The sequence below is a fragment of the Orcinus orca genome, chromosome 1 (genome assembly GCF_937001465.1).
Source record: "Orcinus orca chromosome 1, mOrcOrc1.1, whole genome shotgun sequence".
NCBI classification, from domain to species: Eukaryota; Metazoa; Chordata; class Mammalia; order Artiodactyla; family Delphinidae; genus Orcinus; species Orcinus orca.
The window spans coordinates 62839782-62857093 of record NC_064559.1 but is presented as its reverse complement, the minus strand read 5'-3'; the positions used below and the strand labels follow the sequence as shown (position 1 = coordinate 62857093).

General features: G+C 47.8%; 2 protein-coding genes across 2 annotated transcripts in view; both read right to left on the bottom strand.

The window, feature by feature from the left end:
- Positions 1-17312, bottom strand: part of CD247 (CD247 molecule) — a 78440-nt gene that overhangs the window by 42510 nt on the left and 18618 nt on the right. The window lies entirely within an intron of this gene.
- On the bottom strand, positions 480-17310 carry LOC117201271 (V-type proton ATPase subunit e 1-like). Its single transcript, XM_049716218.1, has one exon. It carries the CDS (start codon positions 15452-15454, stop codon positions 15209-15211), a length of 246 nt encoding a protein of 81 aa, XP_049572175.1. The 5' UTR covers positions 15455-17310; the 3' UTR covers positions 480-15208.

Below are 17312 nucleotides of genomic sequence, written 5' to 3'. Positions count from 1 at the left end.
CAAGACCCAATTAGGCAGACATCCAATGGATCTGAAAAGATAGTAGACCTGGGCCAGGTAGGGGTGATTTGTCCGGGTAGCCCTACGGTTAAGACACAAGCCTGCCCTGGAGTCAAAGAAACACAGTTCTCACATTTCCCTGAACATTTGGTGTTTGGTTTAGAACTTCTCAACGTGTGCCAAATGGAGAAGTTTCAGTAGGGGCATGACAAAGGGAAACAGCTTGGAGAGTGGAATAAAGAGTAAAGAAAAAAGGGTTAATTTAGCTGGAAAAAGAGTTGACACGAACCCACGCTAGTCTTTTTTTTTTGAAGATGTTGGGGGTAGGAGTTTATTAATTTATTTATTTATTTTAGCTGTGTTGGGTCTTTGTATCTGTGTGAGGGCTTTCTCTAGTTGTGGCAAGCGGGGGTCACTCTTCATCGCGGTGCGCGGGCCCCTCACTATCGCAGCCTCTCTTGTTGCGGAGCAAGGCTCCAGATGCGCAGGCTCAGTAGTTGTGGCTCACGGGCCTAGTTGCTCCGTGGCATGTGGGATCTTCCCAGACCAGGGCTCGAACCCATGTCCCCTGCATTGGCAGGTGGACTCTCAACCACTGCGCCACCAGGGAAGGCCCCCACGGTACTCTTTAATATACAAAGAAAACCGTAGCAGCTGTGCCCACTATAGTGCTGCTTCACCTTTCAGAGACCACCCCCTTCCCAGTCAAGCCCCCCATCACCACTGGAGGTCTCTTCCTGTTCAGCCAGCCAATGAGCCACCTCGAGATCTCTCCCAGCTCTAAAAGCTTAGTCTGGAACCTCTTAAACCTAAGACAGTAGGCTCGGGAGCATGTAAACAAGGGTGACTGTGGAATATTCTTCTCAGGTAAGTTTAGAGAAAATAGAGACATTTTAGAGAATGGTTTAAGCAGGACCTTTTGAAACCTTTTAACTCTTCCACCCACTCTGCTTCAAATCAAACGTGAAGATGCATCTGTGTTCCCCATAAAATATATACTTATTTTGTTATAAAAAGATTTGGCTTTTATCAGGCACTCTTGGCAATTTTTATAATGTGAAAAAACTCCAACCTATAGCTTGTTTTCACATGTAAGATTTATGTGAATATTTAAGTCAACAATAAGGCTGGTATAAAGCACAATTATAGTATTGCCTGAGACTCAGTGCCTAGTGCATTGGTTCTCGACCATTATCCATTAAGAGGTGTGATAAGAACATTGTTATTTATAATAGATAGAATACAAAAACTTGGAAATAACTTACTTACACCTATTACAAAATTTAGAGTGGAGTCAAATTATGCCTATGTTAAAATCATTTTCATTTATTTGCTTTCCAAAAGTTTTCTTGACCAGGGGAGAAAGTTGGGAGTAGGGTGAGAGTGGGATTTCTGTGAGCCCACGGGGAGCACAGATTCCAGTGTCATCCAACATGGGTTGAGATTGAAAGAAAAATTCAGAATTACTGCTCTGATTATTTTGTGTGAAATGTCTTATTTCTTTCTGAAACCCTAAGCTTCTTGAGGATAGATGCAGTAAGTTCATGATGCAATCCAGGACTGAGCATTAGGGGCTTAAGAAATAGCTTATTGAGGGACTTCTCTGGTGGTCCAGGGGTTAAAAACCCACCTTCCAATGCAGGGGACGAGAGTTCGATCCCTGGTCGGGAAACTAAGATCCCACATGCCATGGGGCAACTAAGCCCGTGCGTTGCAACTACTGAGCACACACCGTAGAGCCCACGTGCCACAACTAGAGAGAAGCCCTCGCGCCACATAGAAGAGCCCGCGCAACTAAGACCTGACGCAGCCAAATAAATAAATAAATACATTAAAAAAAAAAAGAAAAAGTAGCTTATTGAACTAATACTTAGTACTCCAGATGGAGACACATCAAAATTGGCACCCCTGTCCCAACTTTCTCCCAGAAAAGCAGAGGGCATCACAAGATCATCACTTCATTTAGCCCCACGAGGCTCATCAGGAAATCCTTTTTGCCCATTTTACAGGGGATACTAAGGCACAGGGCAGGTGGGGAAAAGCTCTATACTGGGTGCTGAGAAGGACCCCGGGCCTCCACTGAAGTTGGTTTCCGGCCTTTGGCAGCAGGCTTCTCTGTAACCTTCATTGGGTGTGAGCCCTGACTAAGCAACCTACGCACCCCGCTTCCCTGGGGACCTGCTCTAGTCACCCTGTGGACCACTCTTAGAAAGAGGCTCAGCGCTCTGAACTGTCTCAGCAGGACTTAGAGGCCTTCCCCTGAAAAGTCCCCTGACTTGAGGACGATCTTGAACCCACAGCAGCTTCAGTCCCCATCCCCCACTGCTCTGGGATGAAGGGGTCAAAATGACATCTCCTCTCTCTCGTGATCTTTCGGAACTGTGCTCACGAAATGTTGAGCTCCTGCAGGTACTGGTGATAAAGAAAGAAGGCAGGTGGGTCCTCCCCACCGACAGCCAAGAGGCTGCTTGGTTGTCAAGTCACTGACTTTCAGGTCGTACCTAAGTTGAGTGAGCCTCTCTCCTCTGTGTCTCCCAAACACATTTCTGCACACTGGGTTGGCACTCCCCTCCTTTCCCTCCTCTGCCCACATCCCTCTCCCGTCTCTTGCCCTCACCAGAAGCAAAGCCCCTGCAGGCTGGGGCCAGGTGCTGACCTTTAAGAGAGCGGAGCTGTGACAGGCAGCAGAGGAAACCCAGCTGCTGTGGAAGCAGCAGCCCAGGGAGGCCCGGGCCTCAGGCCTCCCAGCATCGTGCAGGGCCGGAGTGACTTTAAGGAATCCTTCTGGACTCAGGTCCCAAAGGCCTTGTGTCTCTTCTACTAGGAGAGAGCCTGGGAAGGGAAGGTGGGGTGGCGGGGAGTGGGAAGTGGCTTCTCCTACACACGCTGCCACAGTCCTTTAGGGCAGAGCCCAACTTTGCCTCAAGGTGGATGAGTAGCTAAAATGGGGGGAGGGAGAGGCCTGGGGTGAGCCCTGGTTTGGGCCCTTTCTGAGCTGCCCAATCTGATCTAATACTCCCCACAGCTGTACCCATCGAGCAGCTAGCCAACATTCGAATACCTTTAACTTATCAATTACAACGCCCAGTGGAGGAGACCGAGCCCCTCTTGGGGCTTTGTCACCTAGACCCTAAGAATAGCCACCCTCTCCTTCCTACTCTGCTTTCCCACCAACCTCGGATGTCCTCGTGCCCTTTAAAACATTCATGCTAGTTTTTCCCCCACAAGGGAGCTGGTATCTATTACTATCTCCTATGTTCCCAGCACTGGTTATAAAAGTGTATTTAATCCTCAGAACCCTACCAGGGGGATGGGTCATATTCTCCCCATCTTACGGAGAGGAGGCAAGGATCACGAAGGTTGAGTTATTTGCCCCAAGTCACACAGACGGTAGGCAGAGGTGCTGTTCTGTGAGGCGGCAAGGCCCACGTCACCCGCCGTGGAGCACCTGCTTCTGGAGGCCAGCTGGAGGGTTGGCGCACGACGTGCCCAGTCATGACGATGAGCATGACACTGAAAGTATTTTACATTTGCACAGCACTTTCCAGCAGTGCTCCTCGGCTCTGAATTCGGGGCATGAACTGAGTCCGAGAAGAGGTGTCGGTCCCCTTCCCTCCTCCAGCCCAGAGTCACCTCAGCCACTTCCCGAGGGACATGAGAAATCCTTCGCCCACTGGATTGGCCGCAACAGGAGGTTTCCTAAACAGCAGCTGTCCGGCCTGCCCACAGCAAGTGTCCCTCTGCCCTGCACTGCCGCCACCCAGTGTACGGGACTGGGGGCAAAGGACCTCAGTCCCAGCTCTGCCTGAGGGGCGGGCGGGCCGGGGCTGTGTGGAGAAGTGGGATGGGAGGTGGGGACCACGCTGGTCAGTGTGCAGGCTGCAGGCACAGCTCTCCCGTCTTCATTCCTTGTGCTCTGGCACAGCGGCCAGTGACCCGCTTTTATTTTCTTCCTGTTTCTCTGAGAGCAGCGTGCTCTTCGGGAGTCTGGTTCCTTTACCCTCAGTCATCACTCAGATACCACCTGCCCACCCTGCCCCGTCTCCTCCCTCTGTTTTCCCCCTTCCCCATGCTGCCTGTGGGCATGGGGGCCCCTTAAGCTTCCACCTCAGTCTCAGGGACAGCCAGGGCCCCTGGCTCTCAGCAGCCCCCCTTCTTGTCCCTCCCCCTCAGGGACCCCAGAGGCCAGGGCGGAGGTCCCGGAGGATGAGGTGCCACCTGGAGCCCTCTGGCCAGAGCCTCCTGAAAGCACGTCCTACATTTAACTCCCACCATTGCTACTTCAGGAAAACAGAGGCAAGCGAGGGTCTGAGTGTTGCAAGGAAGACGTCCCTGCCTGAGCAGATCTTCAGATGGCCCGGGCCACGGCAGAGTGGGGTCAGGGGTGGTGTGAGTGGGCCTGTCCCTCCCCGCCTGCCTCTCCTCACTGGACATGACGGGGTGGAAGCCCTACAGCTAGTAGAATGATTTACAGTTCAGCAGCTGCACTTGCAGAAACTCAATCCTGGCCTTGGATTGCTGGAGACTCAAGAAAATGATCTGTTTATACATCTGCCTCTCCTGCGAGCTCCCTGCAATCAGGGCCCATGTCTTATTCCTCCTGCAGGGCTGGCTGGCACATGGAGTGCCAGGCTCCTGTGGGGAGGATTCCCACCTGGCATGGCTTCCTTGGGGGTTAAAACCTGGGCAGGGGTCTAGAACACGAGGAGTGGAGCTCAGGAAGCCCTCCTTTCTGGCCTGCTTCCAGCCCCAAAGCCCCACAGACACTCCGGGTGGGATTTAACGATTTCCCACCAAGAACAATATGAATTTTGCTCTCTGCTTCCCTCTAGCTGAGCCCCAGAGGAGACCAGTATGGCTATAGGGTGGGTATGGGGGAAAGAAGACAAGAAGGTTGAACAACCAGGACATTAACCAAAAAGAAAATGACAGGGCTTCCCTGGTGGCGCAGTGGTTGAGAGTCCGCCTACTGATGCAGGGGACACGGGTTCATGCCCTGGTCCGGGAAGATTCCACATGCCGCGGAGCGGCTGGGCCCGTGAGCCATGGCCGCTGAGCCTGCGCGTCCAGAGCCTGTGCTCCGCAACGGGAGAGGCCACAGCAGTGAGAGGCCCGCGTACTGCAAAAAAAAAAAAAAAAAGAAAATGACAGGAGGGCTGTCATGGGGGAGGGGCAGGATTTGTGGTCCACCACATTCCAGAGCCTCCTTCCCGTTGCCTCCCTGTCCACACTGCCCCTCGGACCCCTTCAAGGACACACCGCCATGCTCCGAGGGGCAGGTAGCCTCAGCTCTGCTGCTCCCAAGAGATAACGAGAGAAGAGGCATCGTCCGCCACAGAAATGAGCAACATGGAAAAGTCAGTGGAAAGAAAAACATGTTTTGATCACAGCAAGATCAAGAAACTGGTTTGGTTCTGGCCTCGACTCCCTCATTTTTCATATGAGAAATCCAATTCAGAAGGGACATAGGACCTGCCTGAATCACTGCAGCTCTTGAGACACAACGAAGGGAGGTGGCAAGTGCCCTGGCCTTGGGGGCCAAAGTGCTGTGGACCATGGGCAAGTCACTGAACCTCTCTGAGCGTCACGGGCCAACTCCACAGTGTTGTGGTGGGACTCGACAGAGATTGCTTCTGTGAACATACTGTGTCAACAGAAATACAGAAATAAAACAGAAAGGGATCTGTGGCAGAACTGGGACCAGAGCCCTGATCTCCTCAGGCCCAGGCCCCCATCCAGAGCCCGACTTGAGCTCAGGGCAGAGCGTACACTCTGGCAGGCACCCCTCCGATGGCATGCAGATCTGTTTCCCACGCTGCAGAGGCCAGTCTCTGCTACCACATCCTTTCTCTCTGGCTTGTGGGACCTGCCGCCTACTGAGAGGGTCAGCACAGGAAAGTCCCCTCCCACCTTGTGAAAGAGCTCTGACCACTAACGCCGGGCCACGGCCAGCTGTTTGTACACTTTTGCATGAGTTAGAAAAGAGGCATCTCTGCAGAGGCCAGCCCTAGGTTATCAACACCCCTCCTTCAGGTGGAGGCTCCTGGGCGCCCACTGTGAGGGGGCACAGGAAGCTTCCAGGACCCACCGGCAGCCTCAGCCTGGTGCCTTTGTCCGGGCTCAAACTGATAACCACACTTGCCCGTTCTAACCAAAGGGGTCACTAATCTCACAGAGCCGGACCCACCATCCTTCCAGCAATGCTTTATCAAGTGTTTTTTGTGACAAGGCAGCAGGGCCAAAGGGAACGGGCACTGCACCGGGCATTGGAAGATGCAGGTCCTTGTCCCACAATATTGCTTTCTAGCTGTGTTCCCTTAAGGAACTCAGTCAGCCACCCAGAACCTCAGTTTCCCCATCTGTCAAGTGGGAATGACAACCCCTGTCTCAAAGGGTTTGTGATGAGTTGCTGATGAGATAATACTATGAGAGTGCCTTGTAAAGTGGAAATCAGAATACGGCTCTGTTTTTAGATATTAGAATAATATTAGATATTATTAGCATATGTACTAACAAAAATTTTAAACAATTTCATTGCTAAGATGACATAATGGTAATCTTGAGACTTTTTTTACAAAATAGAAAAAGACCCTCTCTGATGGAGCAAAACCAATATATCCCTTTCTATATGTGCAGGCATATTTTTATGCCACATATGGGAGCATATTCTGGTAATTCAAATAGTTCTAAATTAAAACTTGGGGCAGTAAGAATATGGTGAGTACAGGGAGGAAGCCTGCCCTGAGGGTCTCTGAAGGATGGTCTGTCTTTGGGCTCAGCCTCTTCTACGAGGGAGAAAGCAGCCGCTTCCCCCTCCATTTCATTAGTCCACACCTCGAGGAGAGGCAACTTGAAAAGCAGGGCTGAGAAGCACATAATGGATTTGTGAGGTTTTAATACCTGACTGCCTACAAAAGACTAATAAAAATCCAGGGCAGGATTTTCTCAAGAGGAATGTGCCACTGCGGAATAAAAATGGAAGAGAGAAGGGAGAGTTCCAAGAAGGATTTTCCCCCATCCTCTGTGCTTATAGGTACAGGTTTTGTGTTCTTGTACGACAGTTTAAAATATACATGGTGTTAAATTAGCAGTCCAATAACAAAAATAAAAGGGCTCCCACATCGCCTTCTTTGAAGATACGTATTCAAATAGGATAAAATGTTATCACGGGCTTTTGTGTCTGGAAACAGGGTTAATTAAAGATTTCCTGCCTGCTTTGTGAATAGGTGACACTCCCATTGAGACACCAGCAATGCCCTGTCTACTTAGTCGGCTCTGCTCATTTTCTTTCTTTTCATCTGGTTTGGCCGTGGAATTCCATGGAAGCGTGACCCCGTTCAGGGACCAGAGAAGCAAAATGCTGCTGTTCACCTAGAGCCTGTGTTTGCCCAGAAAACTGATACGTCGGGGATGCCAGGACACAAACCCAGAGGACAGGGACTTGGGTCTCCTTTCCTGAGGATCTGTAAAATGTGATGTGACTGGCCCGAGGGAAAGAGGCTGAGGGGCTCCTGGCCGATCGGTTTTCAAGGGGCAAGAGCCCAGCTGCTGGGCAGCGGCGGCTTTGTTGGACCAAAGCCCAGGGCGGCCCCTCCCAGCTCTGAGTTTTCCCCACCTCCTGCTCTCTCACAGGCGCTTTCCCTGAAACGAAAGAACCGTGATGCATTCGTTCCTTCAAAAGCGGCTTTAAAAGTGCATGAAACACAAGATTGAATGCCACCCAGCCCTGCCTCTGATCTGTGCCCGCACTGGGGTATTGGCACAGGCAACCTAGCGAGGAAGCCGGCCTCTCCGCCTGGGACGCAGAGCCGGTGTAGCCGCCAGATGCTCCCCGTCTCCACCCCCTTTTTCTGACCTTCTGGCCCAAGTAAGGAACAGTAGCTTGCTCATCTTTGTGTCCCTCCCAACACAGAGAACCACTGCAGAGAGCAATCCATGTCCCTCAGAAAAATACGTACATACAGGCGGGAGGGCTGGGGCGCATCTGGAGGGCCAATGGCCTCACAATGCCAAAAAGATTATTCTAGATGCTGCCCTCAAAGCCCTTTCACCTTTTCTCCTCATCTTGCCCCAATTTTACTTAATTTTTCTTCTCCCATTCTTTGTTTTCTCCTCTCCTTCTCTCTTTCCTCCTTTGACATCTCAGAAGGAACTTATATAAGCAGTTATTATATTTTTATGTGTTAAACTCACTAATTTGTTAAATTAACTTGTCATTTTTAAATAGTATATTTTATTCTATATTTATAAATTCTGAAATCCTAGCTTTGGCTTCTCTTCCTTTTAAAAAACTTTAGACCACCTCACATCTATTAAAATGGCTATTATCGGGCTTCCCTGGCGGTCCAGTGGTTAAGACTCGGTGCTTCCACTGCAGGGGATGTGGGTTCGATCCCTGGTCGGGGAACTAAGATCCCACAGCCTGCGTGGCACAGCCAAAAAATAAATAAATAAAATAAAATGGCTATTATCAAAAAATAGAAAATAACAAGTATTGATGAGGATGTAGAGAAATTGGAATACTTGTGCATTATTGGTGGGAATGTAAAATGGTGCAGCCACTGTGGAAAACAGTTTGGTGGTTCCTCAGAAAATTAAAAATAGAACTACCACACGATCCAGCAATTCCACTTCTGGGTATGTACCCAAAAGAACTGAAAGCAGAGTCTAGAAGAGATATTTGTACACCCATGATCATAACAGCATTATTCACACTAGCCAAAAAGTGGAAGCAACCCAATTATTTACCAACAGATGAATGGATAAACAAAATATGATATATACATACAACGGAACAGTACTCAGTCTCTAAAAGGAAGGAAATTCTGACACATGTTACAACATGGGTGACTCTTGAGGACATTATTCTAAGTAAAATATGCTAGATACACTAGGAGCAATATGGTATGATCCCACTTATAGGAGGTACCTAGAGCAGTCAAATTCATAGAGACACAGAGTAGAATGGTGGTGGCCTGGAGGTGGGGGGAGGGGAGCAGGGAGGGTTATTGTTTAACAGGTACAGTTTCAGTTTTGCAAGATGAAAAGACTTCTGTGGATGGATGGATGGTGGTAGCTGCACAATGATACAAATATACTCAATACCACTAAGTGTCTACTTAAAATGGTTAAGGGGTAAATTTTATGAGTATTTTACCACAATAAAAATGGCAGGGGGGTGTGGAATTTAGAAACACATACTGTTAAAATTGTCTTAGGCAATGTCACATTCCACATCTGTGAGGGGGGAGGAGAGAAAGAAGAGGTGAGCAGGTTAGGAGTCATCGTGGGTAGGCTGCTTGTCCACAGAAAGGCTTAACCCTCAAAGCGCTGAGGAAAGCAGGAGACCTTGCCTCTATCACCCCATCCATCATTCTCCGGTTCACTGTCACTTACTTTCCCGAGTCCAGCATGTTCCACTGCTTTCAGAGATAAAGGTAGGTAACAGCTTGTAAAATTTAGAAGCTGATGTGTATGAAGAAAAAAAAAAAACCAGAAAAAGAAACACCAAGAAAACAACAGGCTGGTGAGCTCTGTGAAGCCTCTTACTAGCAGGGAGGGGAATTTTCCTCTCACTTCACGTAGGCTGTCGTCTTCAGCTTCAAGTCATCGACAACCTCCCTGGCCAGGGTTAGCCCCAGGTGGGGGACACCACATCCCCCCAAAACCTGTTTTTGAACTGACAGTTCATTTTGCCCTAAGTGGGATGTGAGAAACCACTCAAATCCATCTCAAAGGGACCCCGCTGCGGGTGGGTGTGAGGGAAGGAGGCTGAGCCAGCGGTCTTGCCCAGGGACACCCAGCATGGTGTCAGCTTGGAGGAGCAGGTCCCACAGTTACAGAAGGCTTCGTTCCCCGGATGCCATGGGGTCTACTGGGGGCAGAGAGGAAGGCGATGGGGAATGGCAGGCGGGGGGAAGGGGTTGGGTATTTTTTGGATTCCATACATATTCCACTTCTGGGCAGGTGAAAATGATTCCACTGCCACCCTAAAACCTTTCCTGCCTCCCCTCCCTCCGTTTTCTTAATTTTTCTTCTCTTTTCTTTCCAGCTTCCCCTTTCCTTCTCCAGCTTTCCCCTTTCTGCTTCATAGAGTAAGCATCAAGAGACAGCTGTTATGACACAGAGATCAGACTTGGGGTTACCAAGGGGGAGGGGGGAGGGAGAGGGATGCACTGGGAATTTGGGGTTGGTAGATACAAACTACGTATTACATTTAGAATAGATAAGCAACAAAGTCCTACTGTCTAGCACAGGGAACAACATCCAATCTCCTGGGATAAACCATCATGGAAAAGAGTATTTAAAAAAGAATGTCTATGTGTGTAACACTGAGTCCCTTTGCTGTACAGCAGAGATTGGCACAGCATTGTAAATCAACTATACTTCAATAAAAAACAAAAAAGCTGCAAAAAAAAAAAGAGAGAGACAGATGTTGCTTAGTTGAGCTCTTTCTCAGTGTCGCCCCTGGGTTAAGGGCTAACACGGGTTACGTCTTTGGATCCTCACAACAGCCATATCAGATAAGTGTTATTGCACCCATTTTATGGATAGAGGTGCTGAGGCTTTGAGAAGTTAAGTTAAATGTCCAAGGTCACACAGTTAGAATATGCTGATGGTCTGCCTTCAAAGCCAAGACTCATCACTCTGTTGCTATATTTTTTTGCAAATTCTCTTCCATTCTCTTATTCCTCTTCCACATCTTCCGCCTTCCCTTCCTTTTCCTAACGAAGTATGTCTGAGGATAACGGTGTCAGTGGGGAATGGAGGAGAAGTCTGACTGATAAGGAGAGGAAGAGAAACCCTTCTTGGTCTTGACCACCATGGTTACAAACGGCCATCCGTTCTGCCCTTTGGAGAGCAGGCCAGGAGGGGTGTGATGTGTATCCTGTCACACGTGAGATCTCCAACAGATGGAGATAGGCCAGGAGTTTAGGAAGCTTCACGAGGAAGGTGGGTGATGCAAGGTTTGGGCCCATGAATGCACCAGAGGCAGGCTCCAGGAAGCAGGGACACTGAGGGGAGGGGAGACCTAGCAAGTCTACTGCCGGGAATTTATTCCAAGGAACTAATCCCAAATGTGGGTATAGATATATGCACAGGAATGCCCACAGCAGCACTGTTCATAATGCATCAAAATGTGAAGCCATTTAAATGTCCAACAATAGGCAGTGGTGGCATAAATTATGGCACTCTATGGGCACTAAAATTGATATAGAGAAATACTTAACAAGAAGGAAAGATGGCTATGATTTATTGTTCAGTGAAAAAAAGTTACAAAACTAAATGCACATATTCAAACCTCGAAGGATAGTCACCAACATACTAATGAGTCTCGGTAGCAAAATTTTTTAAAATGATTTTTGTTTTCTCTTTGTTCTTTTCTATATCTACTAAGTTTTCCACAATAAGTATGCTTTGACCTCGTACTCATTAAAATATGAAAAATGTTGTGTTTTAAAGTGTGTGTGTTGGGCTTCTCTGTTGGCCCGGTGGTTAAGAATCCGCCTGCCAATGCAGGGGACACGGGTTCGATCCCTGGTCCGGGAAGATCCCACATACCAGGGAGCAAAGCCCGTGCACCACAACTACTGAGCCTGCACGCTAGAGCCCGCGAGCCACAACTACTGAGCCCGTGTGCCGCAACAAGAGAAGCCACTGCAATGTGCACCGCAACGAAGAGTAGCCCATGCTCGCCACAACTAGAGAAAGCCCGTGTGCAGCAACGAAGACCCAACGCAGCCAAAAATAAAATAAATAAAAGTGTGTGTGTTGTAGGTTCTAAAAGCAGGTATTAAAATCCACCCAATTTTAAATAGGATGCAGTAGAATTGCTGACTTCCAAGTCATCTTTTGCTTATTTCTCATTTTCTTTAGTATTCTAGGACAGGAGAACATTTCTTGGTGGTGAATTACTACTTTTAGGGGCAGCATCAAGTAAATAAGGACATAAAGATTGTAAATATTGTTGGTATTTGATCTGGAAACAGTACTGATCTCCTTGGATACCTATTATCCTAGAATTTAGAGTTAAAATAAGACACAGGGATGGGGGAAGGAGCCTGGCAGAGCAGAAGGAACACTGGGCTGGCAGTCCATCCTGGGCCGAAGATCTAGAACCACAAACTGTCAATTGGAACAAACCTAGAACTCCATATAGGAGGGGCACCGAACCCCACCCATGACCTGAATTCCACCTCCAGCATCTTTCTGGCTCAACCCCCAGCTTCATGATTCTGCTACCTCCTTTCTTGGGGCCAGTGAACTAAAGGGATTAGGACAAAGGAGATCTCCTAGCTTCTTTACCAAGCATAAATTCCGTGATGCAGAGGGGAAGAGAGATGCTACTAAAAGAGTCTCCTTTGTCGTTTTACCCAGGGCTGTCCTGACCAAATATCCTATTGAGGGTCTGGCCCTTTCTCCTTGGTGCCTAGTATAGACCCTGCTGCAGATGTGTGATGGGTGCTAGCAGCTTGGCCTTGGGATCCTGGCCATGGCAGTTCTCTGCCACCCTTCCTGTCCTCCAGCCTCTCCTCCAGCCCCGGCCAGGGCAGCAACTTCCGTGCTGCTCAGGTGAAGAGCTGCCTTCCCATCTGCCCATCTGTTCACATTTCAATCCCTCTGTGGCTTAGTGACTTTGGTTGTTTTTCACACCCCAGAACAGATCAGCTGCTAAAACCAACAATGCTTTGACATATTTCTACATGAATCCACACCTTTCTGACTCTTTGTTCTGGAACACTTAGGTCCCTCAAGAGTCAGAGGAACGTGGACATTGGAGAGGGAACAGGTGGAGAGGGCCTTGAGGGAGCTCGATACGGGCACATGCTTCAGAGATCATCAGAAAACACTTGAGATTAGCTCAGACAGACCTGGCCACTGGCAGACACTCCATTTGACATTTCTAACTGTATCTGTTCAGGCATTCATTCCTTTTTAATGTATAGTAATAGAAAATATTTATTACAGTGCTACTATGTACCTAGCTCCATCTGAGCCCTTTAATTCCCAAATTCTTTAAGGTAGGTAGAGTTATTTTGATTTTATAAAGGAGCAGACAGTTTCAGAGAGGTTTAGTCACTTGCCCAGGGTCGCCTACCTAGGTAGTGATAAAGCCAAAATTTCGATTTAGGTCTGGTTGCCTCCTAAATCTATGCACTTTCCACTTCCTGCTGAAACTGACCTCCCTCAGTCCCACCGTCTGGATGGAAATGCAAATGGAAGACAGAAGGAGGCATTTGCCAACTGTGGATACCCAATGTCAAGTGGCTGCTTTCCATGATTTATAGCTGTTGCCCTTGGGAAGAGCTGTCAAAAAGCCATTCTCACAGGACAGCCCTGTCGGGGAAAGTGATTAGCAATGGATCTATTGCTAGCCTCCTGTGCTGGTCAACTTAATGACCAAAATGAAGTCAGACTAGATGGTCCATCAGGACCTAACCCATCAATGAGTGATTAACCCACAAAAATGATGACTTTAATCCACCGATTCTCAACCAGGGGCAGATTTTGCCCCCTAGGATTTTGGCAACATCTGCAGACATTTGGGGTTATCACAACTTGGAAGTGCCATGGGCATCTAGTGGGCGGAGGGCAGGGATGCTACCAAATGTGCTACAATGCACAGGACTGCCTCCCACAGCAAAGAATTATCCAGCCCTATATGCCATAGTGCAGAGGTTGAAAAGCCCTGCTCTGGGCACTCAATCAAAAGGTATTTGACACACCTGGAGACCAAATAGCAAAAACAGTAGCTATTTTGTTCCTGCAAAATTGTCACTAGGGTTAAACTGTACAAGAATGAGTGGTGACCAAGGTGTCCACACCCTGTTAGGCTAGTCATTTGGCATTGTATATTTTTTCCAGTTTGCCTTCTTCAAGAGTGGCCCATGGAATTTACTTAGCCCTTCTTTGGGTTAAAATCAGGAATGGAAATTTTGACCTCTAAGAGGAAAATAAATAGAAAATGAAAGTATGTGTAATAATGGAAGCTCATATGCAAATTTTAGTTTTGAGTGTATTCTTTTCTATAAGGTTGCTCACCCCACTGCATGCCACTGCTCCAGGCCACAGATATACCTACAACCTGTCCACACGTTAACTTTCTGGGAGAAGAACTTGGATTTGGACCCAGAAGAATGAAATTCAATTTCCAGCTCTACAAATATAACTAATCTTGAGCAAATCACTTATCTTTTTTAAGCTTTAGCTTAAAGAGAGCCCCCACCAATAAAAGGGGGCTAACCTATACACTTCAAAGGGATGTGAATTTTTCATTGAAGTAATTTACATTAAAGCACTTGGCAAAATTATAAAGTGTGATCGAAGCACTCACAAGATGACGATCACACACACAGAGGGCTTCTCCTCCATGGGGCATGTGGGTTTTCTTTATTAGATTTTTCCACGTTATCACTGCCTATGTAAGTTTCTCCTGGGTGATATTCTATTTCTTATGCTGCACTGGAGAAATACTCATTATATCATGAAAGGGAAACTGAATTCAACTTATTTTACTCATGTCCCAAAGGAGATTACTGCTTCTGAGAAGACAATACATCCTTTACAATGAGAAGGCTTAGGATGATTAGGCAGACAACGTTTATGATGTAGCTTCCCATTTTCCCGATGATGAGATCTTGACATCACCCAATGCTTTCTTTTCTTTTTTTCTTTTCTCCATAGAAAGCAGAAAAATAATTTATTCCAAAAGAGGGCAGAAATAAGAAATTCAACATGAAAATATACTTTGGTATAGTTCTGGTGGGACAGATTTTCCCTCTGGACATGTTCTCCTACTGACTGCCCCACTGGAGTCTTATTGTCATGTAACAGTTTTTAAACACGTCGCTGATTCTCATGTGGTAAGCAGGCAGGAGCCATCTTCAGATCCACAGTTCCCAAGGAGAGAGTAATGTTATTTCTCAGAAGAACAGCACTTTCTGTCTCGGAAGATTACATAAACATTTTATAGAGGCAGCACAGTTTAGATTCAATAGGCACATCATTCATCAAAGTGTAAAACAGGTGAGAGGAAAAAGTACTGCTTTGTAGAATAAATATTCAAATGTTGTGTGAACGTTTAAGGCAGCTGACGGCCAAAGTGGATGACTCAAGGACGGTAGTCTGGGTATGGAGGTGATTTTGCATCTAGAGGAGTTTTCTTTGTGATCTCAATGACTGAGCACTGGCGAGCAGGTCTTCTTCCTCAAGGCCAGTGATGCTTGAGGTACCAGATGGTTTCATTTTTCAACTGTGGTCCAAAGAGAGGGTTGAGTTGGGCCAGAATTGCAATCAGCCAAAAGAGACAGCAGCAAACTGAACAGGTCATCAACATGGCGATGATAACTCCCCGGTTGGGGCCCTTAGGGATGAACCAGGGCACCAGGAAGCCAACGAAGCCCCAGAACACACTTGTCACGATGAGAGGCACGGTGCGGCCGGTATATGCCATGGTTGCTGCGAGAGGTGCCAGCCCCTGCCCCGCCGCCTCACTTTGGTCCCACAGGAAGTCCCAATGCTTTCTTGTCCTACAATAATTCTTACCACTTTGAGCCAGACTCTTACTGCTCTATAATTCTCATCTGTTTTTGTCTTTCCTTAACTTAACAGGATGCTGGATTTTTACTTTCAAAATCAACACAATTTCAAGGGTTAAAGAAGGCTGAAAATAGAATAGGCCATCCTTTTATTATAACCTGAATTTAAGATTAGAGAGGTGGCCTGTACACGTACGTGTGTTATTAATTAACTTTTATCTGATGATCTCGAAGCATGGGTAGCAATTCTAACACACATGATTTCTCATAACTGCCCCCCACCCCTTGCCTGTAAAGGCTTGTTATACAGAGCAGAATTATTATGAGGACAATTAAGCTGTGTGTTGTGATGTGCTGTGAGTTCCTGAGAATAGAAACTCCCGTGACTAAACTCTCCATGAACAGAGCGAATCAGAGAATAATAACAAGTGCATTTATCGCTCAGGCCAGCCGAACCACATTGGGGTTTCCATTTCACTTTAGTGAGAGAGCTATCGACTTTGAAGATACTCCCCCAGCAAATGTAGGCCATTTTTTGTTTTAAGCTCACACCTGTGCTATCTGCTCACTGGAGCCAACCACACACTCCAGCTGGGCAGCTGCCTAAGGAGGGCACCTCAGGTGTCTCCCTGGTACTATGGGCTGGGATCAGGCGAGATGGGCAGACACTTACTGACAGGGCCTCCTTTCAGACGCAGAGCTGGAAAACCAGGCATACGAAGTAGTGGAGGTAGATTTGGACCCAAGCATCTGACTTCTGATCCCATTGTTCTTAACCAGGGGTGGCAAAATAAGGCCTACGACCCAAATCTGGGCAGCTGCCTGCTTGTAAACAAAGTTTTTTGGAACATCGCCATGCTTTTTTTTTTTTTTTCCAGCCCCTGCTGGATCAGTTGCATCCAACCCCATTACCACACGTCAGTGGGTGGGCCCTGAGCAACTGCAAATGGTGCTGGCAGGAGGTACAGGCTGCAGGTGGCTTGGTGGCTGTCCCTGTGCCCCAGGGAGAGAGCCTGAGGCAGGTCTGTCTTAAAGCCTATGGGGAGACATGTGGTCAGGAGTGCCCTAATCGCCCAGAGAGAGATTCAGACCTGGTCTCAGCATCCCACACCATAGCCCCCTCCTCTGATGGTACCTCTTCCTGCAGTCGTATTCATGGTGGAGCTCAGCGCAGTGAGGACCCTGGGAACGGCAGGCATCAAACCTAGGCGGCACCACTCACTAACGACAGTCCTGAGACTAGTCTCTTAGAGCTTTGGTTTTCTCACCCATAAAATGGAGCACTGCTGCCGAGTACCTCATGAGGTTGTCATAAGACTGAATGGGCTGTGTGGTGGGACCCTATGTGGAAACACCGGGTGCAGGCAGGCACACGATAAACATCGTTAGAGATGGAAGTTGAAGGTAAATGGAAAGTTGGCAACAAGGGAAAGAATCTGAAATAAATGAAGACTGTTCTGCTTCAGGATGTGGTCCCTTTCTCCTAAACCAGCTGAGCAAGAAGGACTCCTTGCTGACTATGTGAACCTCACTGAGTGGCCGTCTCTCACAAAGGAGGGGGCCATTTTCCAGCAGTAGAATAAAAGCTGTGCTGCTTCTAGTCAACATTCTCCTCTCACAACCACCCACACCCACAGCCCAGAGATCCCTGAGGTGCTGGTTGCTAGCAAGAAGAGAAAAGGAATCCTAGAAATTACTTTCTTTGCCATGAATATCCTTTTTTTTTTTTTTGCGGTATGCGGGCCTCTCACTGTTGTGGCCTCTCCCGTTGTG